General features: G+C 37.4%; 1 protein-coding gene across 2 annotated transcripts in view; it reads right to left on the bottom strand.

Moving 5' to 3' along the window:
* The window catches only part of TNPO3 (transportin 3), an 82,866-nt gene that overhangs the window by 14,637 nt on the left and 52,769 nt on the right, over positions 1-15,460 (bottom strand). For both annotated transcript variants that reach the window (XM_026010798.2, XM_026010799.2), the window contains 8 exons: positions 13,059-13,250; positions 10,980-11,071; positions 9,814-9,890; positions 7,803-7,863; positions 6,815-6,955; positions 3,362-3,478; positions 2,547-2,641; positions 1,119-1,275 (listed from right to left, as the gene is read on the bottom strand). In XM_026010798.2, the coding sequence (XP_025866583.1) occupies positions 1,119-1,275; positions 2,547-2,641; positions 3,362-3,478; positions 6,815-6,955; positions 7,803-7,863; positions 9,814-9,890; positions 10,980-11,071; positions 13,059-13,250 (932 nt within the window). The remainder of the gene's footprint in view (positions 1-1,118; positions 1,276-2,546; positions 2,642-3,361; positions 3,479-6,814; positions 6,956-7,802; positions 7,864-9,813; positions 9,891-10,979; positions 11,072-13,058; positions 13,251-15,460) is intronic.

Raw genomic sequence — 15,460 nt, 5'->3', positions numbered from 1 at the left:
CTCCCTCTGCCTGTGCCTCTGCCTCGGTCTCTCTCTGTGTCTCTCATGAATAAATAAATAAAATCTTAAAAATATAAAATAAAACCAACTGAAAAATCAAAGACTTCTCTCAGATACCTAATCTTTTCTATCAAAAAAACCCTTATTTTCTTCCTTTCTATAGTCTTGAATATACATATACTTCTAATATCTTTAAAAAAATATTTTTTTATAAATTGCTTTTCACATATAGTTTTCTTCTTTTTCTTTTACTACCAAACTTATTAAATAATTAGCCCATTCATGTAATTGCTTCTTTTTTTTTATTTTTATTTTTTTGTAATTGCTTTTTTTTTTTTTAATTTTTATTTATTTATTTATGATAGTCACACACAGAGAGAGAGAGAGGCAGAGACACAGGCAGAGGGAGAAACAGGCTCCACGCACCGGGAGCCCGACGTGGGACCCGATCCCGGGTCTCCAGGATCGCGCCCTGGGTCAAAGGCAGGCGCCAAACTGCTGCGCCACCCAGGGATCCCGTAATTGCTTATTTCTTTACCGTTCTGTTATCTTCAATTCTATTCCACATTTAGCCAAATCTACCTTTGAAAATTTTGTGAGCCATTATATACTCCAGCCAAACAGGTCTTTTGATTGTCTAACATACTTAGTACTATCCTGACTTTCTCTGGCTATATTAATGCCCCAATTAAGACTACCCTCCCCCTCTCTAATCCATCCAAATTCTATCTATATCTGATGGTTGCACTGAGGTCCTGCTTCTTCCAGAAACTAATCCCAACCCACTTCTGACCAAAGAGCTTTCCCTCCTCTGATCTCACAGCAATCATGACTTTTATCAGTCATCTGGCAATCAAATACTGCTTTTGTTATTTAAATCTATATATTTATCTCTTCAGCCAAACCTAAATAACATGGAGGTAGAAATATTTTTAGACCGTTTTATGTAGCTTACAGCACTTAGTAGAGTCTATCTTAAATCTAATAATGTTTTGGTTAGTGAATAGTATGTACCTACCAATACATATCAAATAAGGAGAATCTGGTTTTCCCCTAAGAAATGAAGAGATATAAAAAAGGCAGTGAGCTGCAAAATAAAGTACACCGTTTATACTTACATCATTGGCTACCCCTGTATGGATAAGGTCTCGTAGGAACCTCATGACACTGCAATTGGCATCCCGGTGGTCCAGGGTAGTAGAGGCAATGGCCCACTGTAAGATAGGGATGACCACTTGGCTTCTCAGCAAGGTAACAGGGCTACGCTGAATAAACCTGATGCAGAAAGATAGGGTAGGTATAAATGACAGGATTAGGCTCTACAAGCAACCAGAGTAAAAGGCAAAACTATGAATAGAGACAGTAAAAAGATCAGTGGTTGCTAGCCATCAAAGGGTAAGGGAGGACTCAACAGGTAGAACACAGTGATTTTCAGGATATTAAAACTATTCCATATGATAATGGTAGATATATGTCATTATACATTTGTCCAAACCCACAGAAGGTACACTACCAAGACTAAACCCTAATGTAAACTATGGACTTTGAGGGAGGTGTGGGGTGGTAGTGGTGCAGGGGGTATATGGGAACTCTCTAAACTTTCCACTCAATATCACATGAGATTTCTCAGACCCTTTAATGTACGTGGAGAATCTCTGCAAAAAAGACACAATATTTTCCAAATTTACTTTACCATGCTTATTTGTGCAAAGAGCATCTCTGGGGATCAGTTTTTCAAGGAACACACAGTGGGAAAGCAGAGACTAGAGAGCCTACCCAACAGTTCTTTCATATCAATGACAACAACAACAAAAACAAAGGTGTTTCTAACTTGTCCAAAAACTAACCAAAAAAGTGTTCAATAGTCAATCCTGAAACAGTCAATACTATTTTGCATTTGTAAGTGATACATATTAAATGTATAATTACATATAATAATCTATTTTTAATATTTCTTAAATGCTTTTATGTTCGCTACTGATTTGGTTCAAATTCCTTACCTAGGGACTAAAGAAGGAATTCAAAGGTTTGGCAATAATATAGTCAGTGTTACTGGTAGAAGGAATTTAAGCAGTAATTGGGGTGGAAAGCTGAGGGTAGAACCAGAAATTAACAAGTTAATTTATAAGGCACCTTAAAATCTTAAAAACTTTTTACTCTGAAATATGATTTTATCTAAAAGATGCCAAGCCTCCTAAAGGAAAAAGCTGAAGTGAAGCATGTCATCATAGCAGCACAGAAAGTTAAAACTAGAGGGGATTCTAGAGATTTTCTAGTCAAATGTTTTTTGTCAAGCTGGTTTTATTGTCTTGTGCGTGTTCCCTCTTTGTTATAGAAACCCAACTGCTTTCCCCGACTCCCATCTAACTCCTCTTCCTCACTTACAGGGATATTCCAGTTCATATTTAACTTTGGGCTAGGAATCATTAACCTACCTATACTCCACTAACCTCATTTTATAGAGAAGCAATCAAGTGTTACATGACAAGACTAAGCAGTGATGGGGATAAGCAATAAAGTAAGGGTTGCTCTTCAGAAGGACTGACCTGGTGGCCAGCCTGAACAGATCATCCACAGTGTCAGGGTGATTCTGGAGCCCATTCTGCTGTTCCAGCAGCTGAAAGGTGGGGATGCACAGTGCCTAAAACAGAATAGAGATTTTAAATAAGTGCTAGTACATAAATCCAGCAGCATTCAGACTTGCTAAATATCACAACATACACAAAAGGAACAAAGTGGGGGAAGTACAGATGGGAAAAGAAAAACACTCCGAGGAGAATTAGATCAAGAAAAGGAAGAGAGAAATCTTTCTCAGTTGATGTAGTTTTCACATAAGAAGTGCATATTTCAGATAGGGTTGAGGGTATAAATTTTAGTTGATGAAACTAGATAGATGTCATCTCAAAGTTTTAGAAGTTTCTGGGGGCACTGGAGTGGCTTAGTCAGTTGAGCATTTGACTTTTGATTTTGGCTCAGGTTATAACCTCAGGGTCATAAGAGCAAACCCTGTGTTGAGCTCAATGGTGGGCATGGAGACTGCTTAAGATTCTGTCTTCCTCTGCCCACACCCACACCTTCCCACAGCTAGCTCTCTAAAAAAATTTAGAACTTTCTGAAAGTAAGACTGCTTATGTACTAGATTATCAGGTGCCCCTGATCCTTACATTCATATGGCCAGTATCTCTCTCATTCTCCCAGGCATGACTGTCCAGAGAGTAACTAGAAAGTTTCTACCTCCCTGTTATTAGGTAATCAATATGCCTGGATGATAAACACAGAGAAGCAAGAGAATTCAAAACATGGTGAAGAACAAACTGCTAAGCCTTTAGTCCCTCCAAGAAACTCCCCAAGAAAAACAGACCTGGAGCATGTCTAGGAGTCCCTGCCGACAGCCCTCTTCCATGCCATATTCATCCACGAGGATACTGCCAAGGTACAGGAAACAGGAATGCTGATGTACGTGGTATACATTCACCATCTGCCAAGGGAAAAACCAGTTAGTTCAATTCTTTACTCCCCAAAAAGTATTAACTTAGGAAACTGTTTAGATGAAGAAATTCAGAGACAGACTGGTTTCTTCTCTTTGAGACAACACTGTAGAGCTTGCTGGCTACATTTTTTGAAAGAGAGGGCTCAATTCTTCAATAATTTTCCAGTACTCTCTTTGGAGTCCTTTAATGCCTTTGACATTTATCTTCCCAAAACAGTATTTTAAGAGAGCTGATAATACTTCAAGCTGAAAGCCATTAGGATGCTAGAATCCAAGATATCTGCAAAATCCTAGCATATATCCTAACCATTTAAAGGTCGTTCTTATTTGCATTAAAGATTAACTCTTTAAAAAAAAAAAAAAGCATATATAGCTATAGCAGGGCTAAAAATGCCTACTATTCTCATCCTGAAAGAGACTGTGAAAGCACTTTTTAAATTTTGAGTGGCTCCTAAACCCTTCTATTTAAACTTTTAAGCTAAAAACAGTGTTTCTAATCAATATACCTGGATCTCAAGAGAATAAAAATGTTAATATATATACCTGAGTTAAATGATTTGTTTAGGATTTTCCCCCTACTCTCCTCCAAAAATTAAAAGGTATCTACACATTCATCTATTTAAAATGCCATTACAGGGGCACCTAGGTGGCTCAGCAGTTGAGTATTATCCTCCCGGGGTCCTGGGATCAAGTCCCAGCATTAGGCTCCCTGCAGGGAGCCTGCTTCTCCCTCTATGTCTCTGCCTCTGTCTCTCATGAATAAATAAATAATATCTAAAATAAAATGCCATTACAACACATGTATTGATTTTTTAAGTAGGCTTCATGCCCAGTGTGGAGCCAAACATAGGGCTTGAACTTAGAATCCTGAGATCAAGACCTGAGCTGAAATCAAGAGTTGGACATATAACTAAGTGTATTGGTTTTATTATATAAATTTATCTCAATGAATGTGGTGGGGGCTGAAAGACAAGTGACTGACTCTTATCATTAACATATACCATAGAATGGGCTATGATGGGAGCTATGAATCTGTTTGGTGTTGTATACTCAAAACTATATGCCCTACTTGAATGATTGAAGTCATGAGCTGGTAAACTTTTTTCTTTCTTTCTTTTTTTTTTTAAAGATTTTATTTATTTATTCATGAGAGACACAGAGAGAGAGAGAGAGAGAGAGAGAGGCAGAGACATAGGCAGAGGGAGAAGCAGGCTCCATGCAGGGAGCCTGAAGTGGGATTTGATCCCGGGTCTCCAGTATGGGTCTTCAGTATCACGTCCTGGGTCAAAGGCGGCACTAAACCGCTGAGCCACCCAGGGATCCCATGGTAAACTTTTTCTTAAAGGGCCAGATAGTAAAAATTTTAGACTTTGTTGGCCATATGATCTGTCTACTCATCTTTTTTTTTTTTTTAAGATTTTATTTATTTATTCATGAGAGACACAGAGAGAGAGAGAGAGAGAGAGAGAGAGAGAGAGAGAGAGAGAGGCAGAGACACAGGCAGAGGGAGAAGCAGGCTCCATGCAGGGAGCCTGGTGTGGGACTTGATCCCGGGTATCCAGGATCATGCCCTGGACTGAAGGCGGCGCTTAAACCGCTGAGCCACCAGGGCTCAACTGGCTCTACTCAACTTTGCCACCGTAGCACAAAAATGGCCAATACAGAATACTTAAATGAATAAGCATGGCAATCTCTAAGAAAACTATATTTACAAAACTAGGTGACAGGCCAATTATAGTTCTGGTTTACTGACTTCTGAAATTTGGATTTAAAAAAATACCTTTCATTTTTTCACATGTACTGATTTTAGAACACACTTCCTATACAAGGTGCTACTCTACTGGGTTGGTCACATAATCAGCAGGAATAAAAACAAAACAAAACAAAACAACAAAAAAACAAAGTCATGAGGGTATCCTCTAACAGCAAAGAGGCATTAAATCAAGTTACATTTGATCCAGAATGTATTACACTGAGGGGGATACATACCAAGATGGAAATACATGCAGTACAAATATACAGTGTCCTTGGTACAGTAAATGTAAACTTTAAGCTAATCTACAATATAAAGAAGGCAGGGCTGTGCATATGCCAACTGATACTTCACTAGCATGATCCTACTTGAAGGTGAGTGCTTCCTTATGATTGAGGTACCCAAGGGTGCCTGGCTGGCTCAGTCAGTGGAGCATGCAACTCTTGATCTCAGGGTTGAGTCCGAGCCCCACACTGGGTGTAGAGCTTACTTAAGAAATACAATTTTAAAAAGAAAAAGAAAAAGGAATGAGGCACCAGGGTACAGAATTTAAGGAGGCACTCACTGTCAGGGTCAGCTCCCCAGAATATTTAACTCCTTAAAATCTGCATCATGGATACACTGTCTAGGTAGAGAAGGGTCACTTCAGGCTGAGGAGGTGGCCCAACCTGGAGCTGTGCATTTTCCCTCAACGCATGGATGCAAAACTTAAGAAGGCACTTACTCCAAGTCCTGTAAACACCAAGGCTGACACTTTGCCTTGCCTTTCAATTTTGTGCCTTTCTTCAATCTGGTCCTGGCTCTGCTATAAGGTTAACATCAAATTACTTAGTGATTTAAGTCACTAATTACAGGCATCTCATATAGAGTAGTTCTTGATGTGGATGTGATCTTACAGAACCTCATACAGTGAGTCACACCATCATAATTATGTATCAATCTTGGTGATTATAAAAGAGTCAAACATTTCTTGACAAATAACAGACTTATGTGACTTATGTGACCAAATCTGGTCAAGTTAGAAAAAAATTCCTTTGGGCCAAGAAATGGCAAAATTTGACATAACACATTTTAAAAAGAAAAATTAGTATAAAATGCTTAGTGCTAGTACATGAGAGCTGAGCATTAAAGTCATTCTCTTCCTAATTTCATGCCAGAATGTGTTACTATTTAGACTCTCACTATACAGAATAGATTATAGGCTGTTTCCCTCAGAGACAACATACCATAGGTACTACTTATCTCCTTCAAATATTTTGGAGTTTGTATTTAATAAACACAAGTATTCCATTTCATCAGCAAAATTTTTGTCCTATTTCAGGGGCACTTGGGGGCTCAGACAGTTAAGCATCTGCCTTCGGCTCAAGTCATGATCTCAGGGTCCTGGGATCAAGCCCTATGTCAGGCTCTCTCCTTCTCCCTCTCTCTCTGCCCCTCCTCCCTGCTCATGCTCCTCTCTCTCTCTCTCTCCTCATCCCCCAAATAAATAAATCTTAAAAAAAAAAAAAAAAGTGAAGACTCCTACTTCAAATTCTATACATTGTACATTTTCCCTCTCAGGAAGAACTTACCTGTGTAACTAGTGGCTGCAGCAGGGCTGCAGATCCTTTGCCTACACAGCGAACAGCAAAGCGGAGGCACCTGCAACAACGCTCTACAATCCGATTATCAGCCCGATGTTTATTTAGAGTCTCAGATAAAACTGGCCATATCTGAGTCAAAAGTCAAAGAGCACAAGAATGAAAACAATGAACAATTAAGAGATGAAAAAAATGCTCTAAGTTGGTAACATCTAATTTGGTTTTCAAATAATTTGGAAAAAGCTTTCTTTATAGAAAAACATGTGGCCTCAATCTGGTGTGCATGAGTGCACACATGCATTTGAGTGTGTAGAGGGTCAATACATTATCCAACACTAAAACACAACCACTTCTTAAGAGAAGCATAGTGACTCTATAGAACAGGAAGAGAAGCATGTCTGACTTCCTAATTCAGGATGAAAAGAATTAGTATGAGTTACAGAGGAAGAGATGTTTACAGACCGTTGTGAGTTGGAATACTTTGAACAAAAGGGCTGGAGCTAATGAAATGGGATTATCTGATACTGTCAAACACTAATGGATACTTGGGGATTTCCCACTGAAGCCTGAAAAGCACTTCTCAAAACATGCCTTTTGATCCTCATATTACCGTCAGTGAAAAAAGCAAAAGGACATTTACAATGGGGAAACAAAAGCCATGAGGGATAAATGGCTTTGTCAAAAAATTTTTGCTAGTATTACATAGGCCTCCTACTCCTAGCAAGTCTAAGATTCACATAGATAATCTCTTTCTATTTCTCTGGGCTTTGAGTACATTTCCCCACAGTCTGTTTTCTTATCAAATCTATAGTAAAAAATATTTGAATGGTTCTCTCTTCTATTCACTGAAATTTAAACTGTATCAACAAACTGAATCTTCCTGTGAGCCTAAAAGACAGTATCTTCTCATTTTAGTTACCCACAGCCTTATAAGGAAAAAGGAAGGAAGCCTTGTTTCACAGGCATGTTAAGCACTTACTTCCTGTATGACTTTTTGGCAAGGATGAGTTTGTCCGTTTTCCACAATGGGATTGGTGTGTCTGGGGAAAGACAACAACCCAAAATATTAAAAGAGCAACTTAACTGAAGAGCCATAGCTCTGAATCCTGCTGGCTTACTTAGTAACACTGTCATCACATAAAGAATACCAAATATTAAAGTTATTTATGACTCAATACCTTTTCCTTCTATTCCAGTCAAACAAACACAAGCACATAGTTTAAATCATCCCTTGCGCCGTTTTTTTGGTCACCTTTAAGCCACTTCCACTAGAACATGCCAACTCAATCTAACTCTGCCTTACACGGGTTGTGGAGCACTATAATTATCTTTTTCATTTTTTTCTCTTTAAAAACCAGAAATGTAGATTTTTCCAAATTAATAAAAAATATTAATTAAAAACCAGGTTGTCTCAATCCACTATAAGAAGCCAAGTACTGCTCCAGTCTCAGCATTAAAATGCAAAAGCTTTAAAAATTCTAGCCTACCCAATATGTTTTTCATGGCTGCAGTCAGAACCCAATGATATATAATACAGGCCCACTTACAATATGCCAAATCCAAATACTTTTCTAGTTCTAGAATCCACTAATTTGAAAGAAAGCAGGAAAAACAAAACAAAACAAAAATCCCTGTATGATTACCAACCTCTTTAAAGGAAAGAAATTCTTGAATTTTTTTTTTTTTAATTTTTATTTATGATAGTCACACACACACAGAGAGAGAGAGGCAGAGACACAGGCAGAGGGAGAAGCAGGCTCCATGCACCGGGAGCCCGACGTGGGATTCGATCCCGGGTCTCCAGGATCCTGCCCTGGGCCAAAGGCAGGCGCCAAACCGCTGCGCCACCCAGGGATCCCGAAATTCTTGAATTTCAATAAACTCAACAGCATCTTAATTTTTTTTAAAACTATATTTTCTTTAAATTGGGGGATTTCCATCTATTGCAGATATTCCATTTATTGTGAAATAAGGACTGTTGGCTGGACTTTCAGAATGTCAGGTAACAGGGCTATCATAATTATACAAGAAAAACACTGCACCGGGGATCCCTAGGTGGCTCAGCGGTTTAGCACCTGCCTTCACCCCAGGGCTTGATCCTGGAGTCCCGGGATCAAGTCCCACATCAGACTCTCTGCATGGAGCCTGCTTCTCCCTCTGCCTGTGTCTCTGCCTCTCTCTCTCTCTCTCTCTCTCTGTGTGTCTCCCATGAATAAATAAATAAAATCTTTAAAAAAAAAAAAAGAAAAAACACTGCACCAAATTAAAAAACAAAACAAAACAAAACACCTGTTGAACAAATAAGCTAAAACTCCTCAGTTTTAACTTATTCCACATAGGCTTTTACACTACTCTAATATTCTACTTATATCTATGGGTCTGACAAATAATAAATTATGTAACTCAGGAAGGATCACTCTGAACACTGTCACTCAAATTTTTTTAATCATTAGGCTTCCCTTGAACTTCAAAGAAGGATTAATTTCACCTGATCAATGAAAAGGCTTTATTATTTTTTTGCACCCCTACAATACACAGCAACAGTTCTGAAGTGTGATCCTTGGAATAGCAAGCAGCAATGACAGCATCACATGGGAACTTATTAGAAATGTAAATTATTGGATGCTACCCCAAATCCAACTGAATCATACTCTGGGGATGGAACCCAGCAATCTGTTTTGATAAGCCCTTCCATTTGATACCCATTTGATAACATGGCTGTTATGCATGTTAAAGTCTGATAATCACCAATCTAGAGATTAAAAAAATTAATTACATTTTAAAGTATCTTTTGACAAAGGTCTATCAAGAATAAAGTCTTAGAATTTGTCTTTGCACCAAAATTTCCAGTAATGGGCTTATCAGTCTCCTAACAGAAGAGATGACAGGAAGTACCTGGAAGTTTACGGAAAAAACACATGCTTTTTAAAATACATAATGGTCTTATTTGAGCTGTTAACCCAAATCAGGCAACCAGTCTCCCTTCTTACCTAAATATTACTGCAAGGCGATCTAAGAACACAGTGGGATCTGAGGATATGCCATTGCTGGGCTCCTGAGACAACAGCTGAAGAGACAGAGAGATATTAAAACTCTGTTGTTACACATACATACCTACAGCAAACACTGCAACATACATCCCTATACATCAACCTCCCTCCCAATCTCTTGTTTATTTCCTTATAAGAGATTCCCAATAGTTACTACTTTTAAATTCATATTGTCAAATTACTTTCCTTTATCTTACTGCATCATGGCCAAGACTGCATATTACAACATTTTACTACATGATCATTGTGGTGTGGAAAAACAGTATTATTTTTCCTCCATTTACTTTTATAATACCAAGACATTATATACATTATATAATATAGATCATACACAACATTATTATATAATCCATGTTTTTATTTCACTTTCTGTTACAACACTTCAAAATGACTAAGGCTTCATAATATATATTTTTTTCATAATATATTTTAAGAGATAAAGTAAGTTGCCTCTTATTCTTTCCTAAAACTTCTTAAATAGTTCTAGCAGGATATCATTAGAGATAAACTTTAGAATCATTATGTCAAATTCTTCTATTATTGCACTACAAGTGTAACTTGAGAAGAGCTGACATTTTTTCACTATTCTTAAAGGAAACATGGTAGGTTATAGTTTTTTGTTCCTAACTTAAATGGTGTTTTTTCCATTATATCTTCAAAATGGTATGACTGATAGTGAAAATCTACTGATTTTAGAATAAACCATGGATGCAGCTTCTTTGACAGACTTATTAATTTTATTTTATTATTTATTTTTTTAAAAAATATTTTATTTATTTGACAGAGAGTGCAAGCACACTCTCTGTGTGCTTGGAGTGGCAGGCAGAAGGAGGTGGAGAAGCAGATTTCCCACTGAGCAGGGAGCCTGATGGAAGACTTGATCCCAGGAGGCTGGGATCATGACCTGAGTCAAAGGCAGACACTTAACCAACTGAGCCAGGCACCCCTGTCTAATTTTAGTAACTTTTTAGTTCATTCTCTTGGCTTGTCTATACATAAATAAAAGATCACCTGTAAATATATAATTTCGTCTTTTCCTTTCTAACATGTAAGCATTATACACACACACACATACACACTAAGCCCCTTATTTAATTGGGACTCACCTTTTTCAATGCCATAACCTGAACAGAACATAGTTCACTAAGGCATTCAGTAATCTTATCCAAAGGTAATCTGGCTAGGACAAGTGCTGTCCCTGCAAGACAAAGAAAAATACAAATAAAACAAAAGTTCAACTGAGGGAATTCATTGATCTCTATCAGTTGGCTATTAGAAGAGGCTGGCTGGTTTCATTCTTTTCAAAAGATCAGCACTGTTTTTTCAGTTATAGTATTTTGTTATTTAGGTTAATTTCTCTTTATTTGGCTTAGACAAGGAAATCACTTTCACTTAACATTCACAACTGAAGTTAATATTAAATTCTCTCTCCTCAGCCTATGGATTTAAAGATGTTTAAATACAACTCCCCTTCCAATTCTTCAAATACTTTTAAAAAATTCCTCACAAAGCCAGTATCAAAGCTATTTTTATATAGCACAGTAGAATGGTTCTCAAACTTCCCAGAGGTTCTGATCTAGCAGGTCAAGGAAAGCCTTTATTTTTGATAAGTACTGTAGGCAATTCTTTTCATGAGATAAGTTTGAGAAACAGAGACAGTTTTTTCCCTAAGAGGTCTGATTCTAGTTATACCATAACAGAATCTATGAGGTAGGTAAAGTATGATCTTTGGGCTTGTAAAATGAGTGCTTTGAACAGAAGAATAACTTAAGTTTGTCTTTATTTAATTTTTAAATAGTTGCAAAAGTCTCCCCCCATCTCTTTTTTTATTAAATAAAATCTTAAGTTGGAATGCCAATAGGTTAGAAAAAAAAAAAAGTACCTAGCTTAAAATGGGAACAGAAGGCCCAAACCCTTCTCACTCAGCCTTCCTCTTGTCACAATCCTCATCAAATGCTAAAGCATCTCCCCTTAGAGCCAAAGAATTACATATTAGCCTAGTTCCTTTCCAAGGTAAAAAAAAAAAAAAAAAAAATCCAGGACTATGATTTTTCTAATCTCCCAAAATTTCATTCAACAGAACAGTTATCAATTCATAAGTCTTCAAATGTGAATTAAAAAACTAAATGATTTCTCCTGGTAATCTGTAAGTCATGGATGAGTTAGATCTATTTAAAATCAGAGGGAGGAATTTAACTTAAATAGGATTTTTCCTTTTAATTCTGTTTCAATGCCTTATTATCTATGCCTATGAAGGGAAACAACAACAACAAAAAGCCATGCTACAAAAAGAAAATCTGTCTTGGAAAATGCAAATATACTAGCTGGAAAGGAACTTGGTCATAAATATAAGAAAGAACAGTTAGTTCACAGACGAGGTCATCCAACTTAGCCAAGACTAACTTGTTTTTTACTCACGGAGGCTTAAATAATGCCACACAGGTTGTATTACCCAATCTTTTATTTGATATACCCTCAATTCCCTCTATTTATCAGCTATAGGATTTCACTACTTCACAGGGCACCCCAATCTATTTTCAGAGTTTAGCTTCAAGTGTTTTCTTTCTAAGAGCCAGTACATGTCAACAACTAACTCCTATTCATAAAATAAACTTTTCCCTCTTTTATAGGACAATCTTTCAAATATTTAAAAATAGCCACCATGCTTAAAGTCTCTTCTGTCTTTTCTTCCCTAGCTTTAATATCTCTAGTTCCTCTTCCTCTGAACTTCATCATCACTCTGGCTCCTTGCCTCTAGACAGGCAATCATTGAATGTAAAGCTGATGCATAATGGTTAAAGACCAGTAAGAGACCAAGTTTCTACTGACAGGACTGATCACACACTATCTTTACATTTAAAACTACTGCTTTGGTATGGCAATGCTATTTGGTCTTTTTTATTCTTCCCCCAACTCAAAAAGGAACTATGTTTAGTTCAAATGTGTCATTGCCAACCCAAAATCTAGGTTCTAGGTCTGTGCTACACACACTGTAAGCAGTGTGAATTAGTTATATAGCCTTAAAATATTCCTATGCATCTATATATAATCAACACCCTCCTGAGTGGAATGGCTAACTGTCCATCACTAAGCATGCTGCAACTGAAAACCTGGGATGTCACTAGTAGAAGATAATCCCCAGAAGTGACTTAGAGATGTTATTGGTTATCATCTGAAGTAAGTACCTTTTAGCAAGCCCACAGCAGCTTCTGGAGACAACATGAAGGAATCAAGGGAACGGGCAATCTCCAGGAGTCCATTAAAGTGCTGAGCCATGTGGTCTCGGCAGACAGAGCAAATGTTATGAATGGCTTTGGCTGCAGCAGAAGCCAGAGGCTTTTCACACAGGCCCTTCATCAAATAGCCCAACACGGGATCTAACAAAGAAACCACACAATAGAGATTACATATCTGAAACTCAAGGGAAACTTCTAATTTCTTAGAACAGAGGTTTATATCCCTGCCCCCCTCCCCGCTTTTAAGCAAAAGAACCATCTTAGAAAACGAAATGTGTTCAAACTCCAATATATAAGACATACAAAAGGAGCCGATCTCACTGACATAGTGTAAGGGAGCCTTGGGTCCTAGCTATTCACCTTCTAATTCTTTCCTTATGGCCAGGCCTTCACACAGTACAATTTAAAAACCACTGGTGGATAACACCATACAAGTATTAAGAATACGGCAATATAAAAAAGAATATGAAGCTCAGAGAGCTACCATTATTTATACTCAGAGATGAGTCACTATGTAAAAACAGTCTATGTTAATCAAGACAATGACGGTTCTCTAAAGTGGACACTTTTATACTTGCTTCCTTTTTTTTTTTTTTTTTTAAAGATTTTATTTATTTGTCAGAGTGTGTGCACAAGCAGGGGGAACAGCATGCAAAGGCAGAAGCATGCTCTCTGCTGAGCAAGGAGCCTGATGTGGGGCTTGAACCCAGAACCTTGGGATTATTACCTGAGCTGAAGGCAGACGCTTAACTGTCTGAGACACTCAGGCACCCCTATATTTCCTTCCTTATAGTCAGAAAAGGCTTTAAAAACACATAGATTGAGCTTTAGCACTTCTAGAAAAATTGTTTTACTTTGTGGCAAATATAATTGTGCTAGAGAAACTAATTATAAAGGTGAAATTTTTTTTAAAAAATTATATTATCTTTTACCTTACTTTGTAAAAATCACAGTGTTTTTTAAGTTTTTATTTATCTGAGAGAGAAAGAGAGAGAGAGAGAGACAGAGAGCACACGAGAAGAGGGGTAGGGGTAGAGGTTAGAGGGAGAAGCACACTCCCCACTGAGCAGGGAGACAGATGCAGGGATTGATCCCAGGACTTTGGGATTGTGACCTGAGCTGAAGGCATACACTTAACCGACTGAGCCACCCAGATGCCCTCAGAATGATTTTCTATGGGAAAATCACATATGACTATAAATCACTTTGTGAGTACTTTATACTCTAACTTCATACCAAACCATAAAAGGAATCAAAATAATAGTATCTTAAAGCACATTTAAACATTATCTTCATTTCCAGTCTAATGACTGATATGATGCACCAACCCCCCTGCCCCCTCCACAAAAGATGACTAAAAACTTTTAAGCCTAAGAATCAGAAAAACAAAGTATAGGCAACTATAATACTGCAGGCTTGTTGTGATTCTCAAATGGAATATTTATTGTTTTAACTATCCTTTTTTTTTTTTTAATGTTTTAGATTTTATTTATTCCTGAGAGACACAGAGAGAGACAGAGACATAGGCAGAGGGAAAAGATTCCCTGCAAGGAGCCTGGGATCACAACCTGAGCCAAAGGCATTCGTTCAACCACTGAGCCACTCAGGCATCCTGTGTGTTTTAACTATTCTAAAGTAAATATGAACATGAAGCAATCTGTCACAGTGTTGAAGTTTATTTGAATAAAATAATACAAGGTGATAGTGAATGATAAATCTTAACAAACAAACCCACTTTGTTTCTTGTGGAAAAATCATTCAGAAAAGCAAGCCAAATGTTGAGACAGGTAATAGATGTGGAGAAATCTAATCTATTAGAAAGCCTATTAGAAAATAGGCTGGAAAAAAAAAAAAAAAAAAGAAAATAGGCTGGGATGCCTGGATGGCTCAGCAGTTAAGCTCTGCTTTCATCTCAGGGCATGATCCTGGAGTTCAGGGATCGAGTCCCACATCGGGCTCCCTGAGGGGAGCCTGCTTCTCCCCCTGCCTATGTCTCTGCCTCCCTCTCTCTCTCTCTCTCTCTCTCTCTCTGTGTCCCTAATGAATAAATAAATAAAATCTTAAAAAAAAAAAGAATTAGAAAATAAGTATTTTTTAAAATTTAAATGATATGTTGAATTTGAAAAGGTTTCAGCTATAATGTGAGCATGTCTGTCATATGCTCTGTATACAGAAATAAGAAAAAAGAAACATCACTTCTTAAGCAAGAGTTTCAAACAATAAAGAAGTATATATAAAATAAAATCAAGCTGAAAGGTGGTAATAAATGTATAATTCAGTAATTCCACTACTGCTTATTCACTCAAAGAATATGAAAACACTAATTCAAAGAGATATATGCACCCCTGTTT

The sequence above is a fragment of the Vulpes vulpes genome, chromosome 7, assembly GCF_048418805.1.
Source record: "Vulpes vulpes isolate BD-2025 chromosome 7, VulVul3, whole genome shotgun sequence".
Lineage (NCBI taxonomy): Eukaryota > Metazoa > Chordata > Mammalia > Carnivora > Canidae > Vulpes > Vulpes vulpes.
The sequence above is the reverse complement of the archived record's forward strand: the minus strand, read 5'-3'. Positions and strand labels throughout refer to the sequence as shown.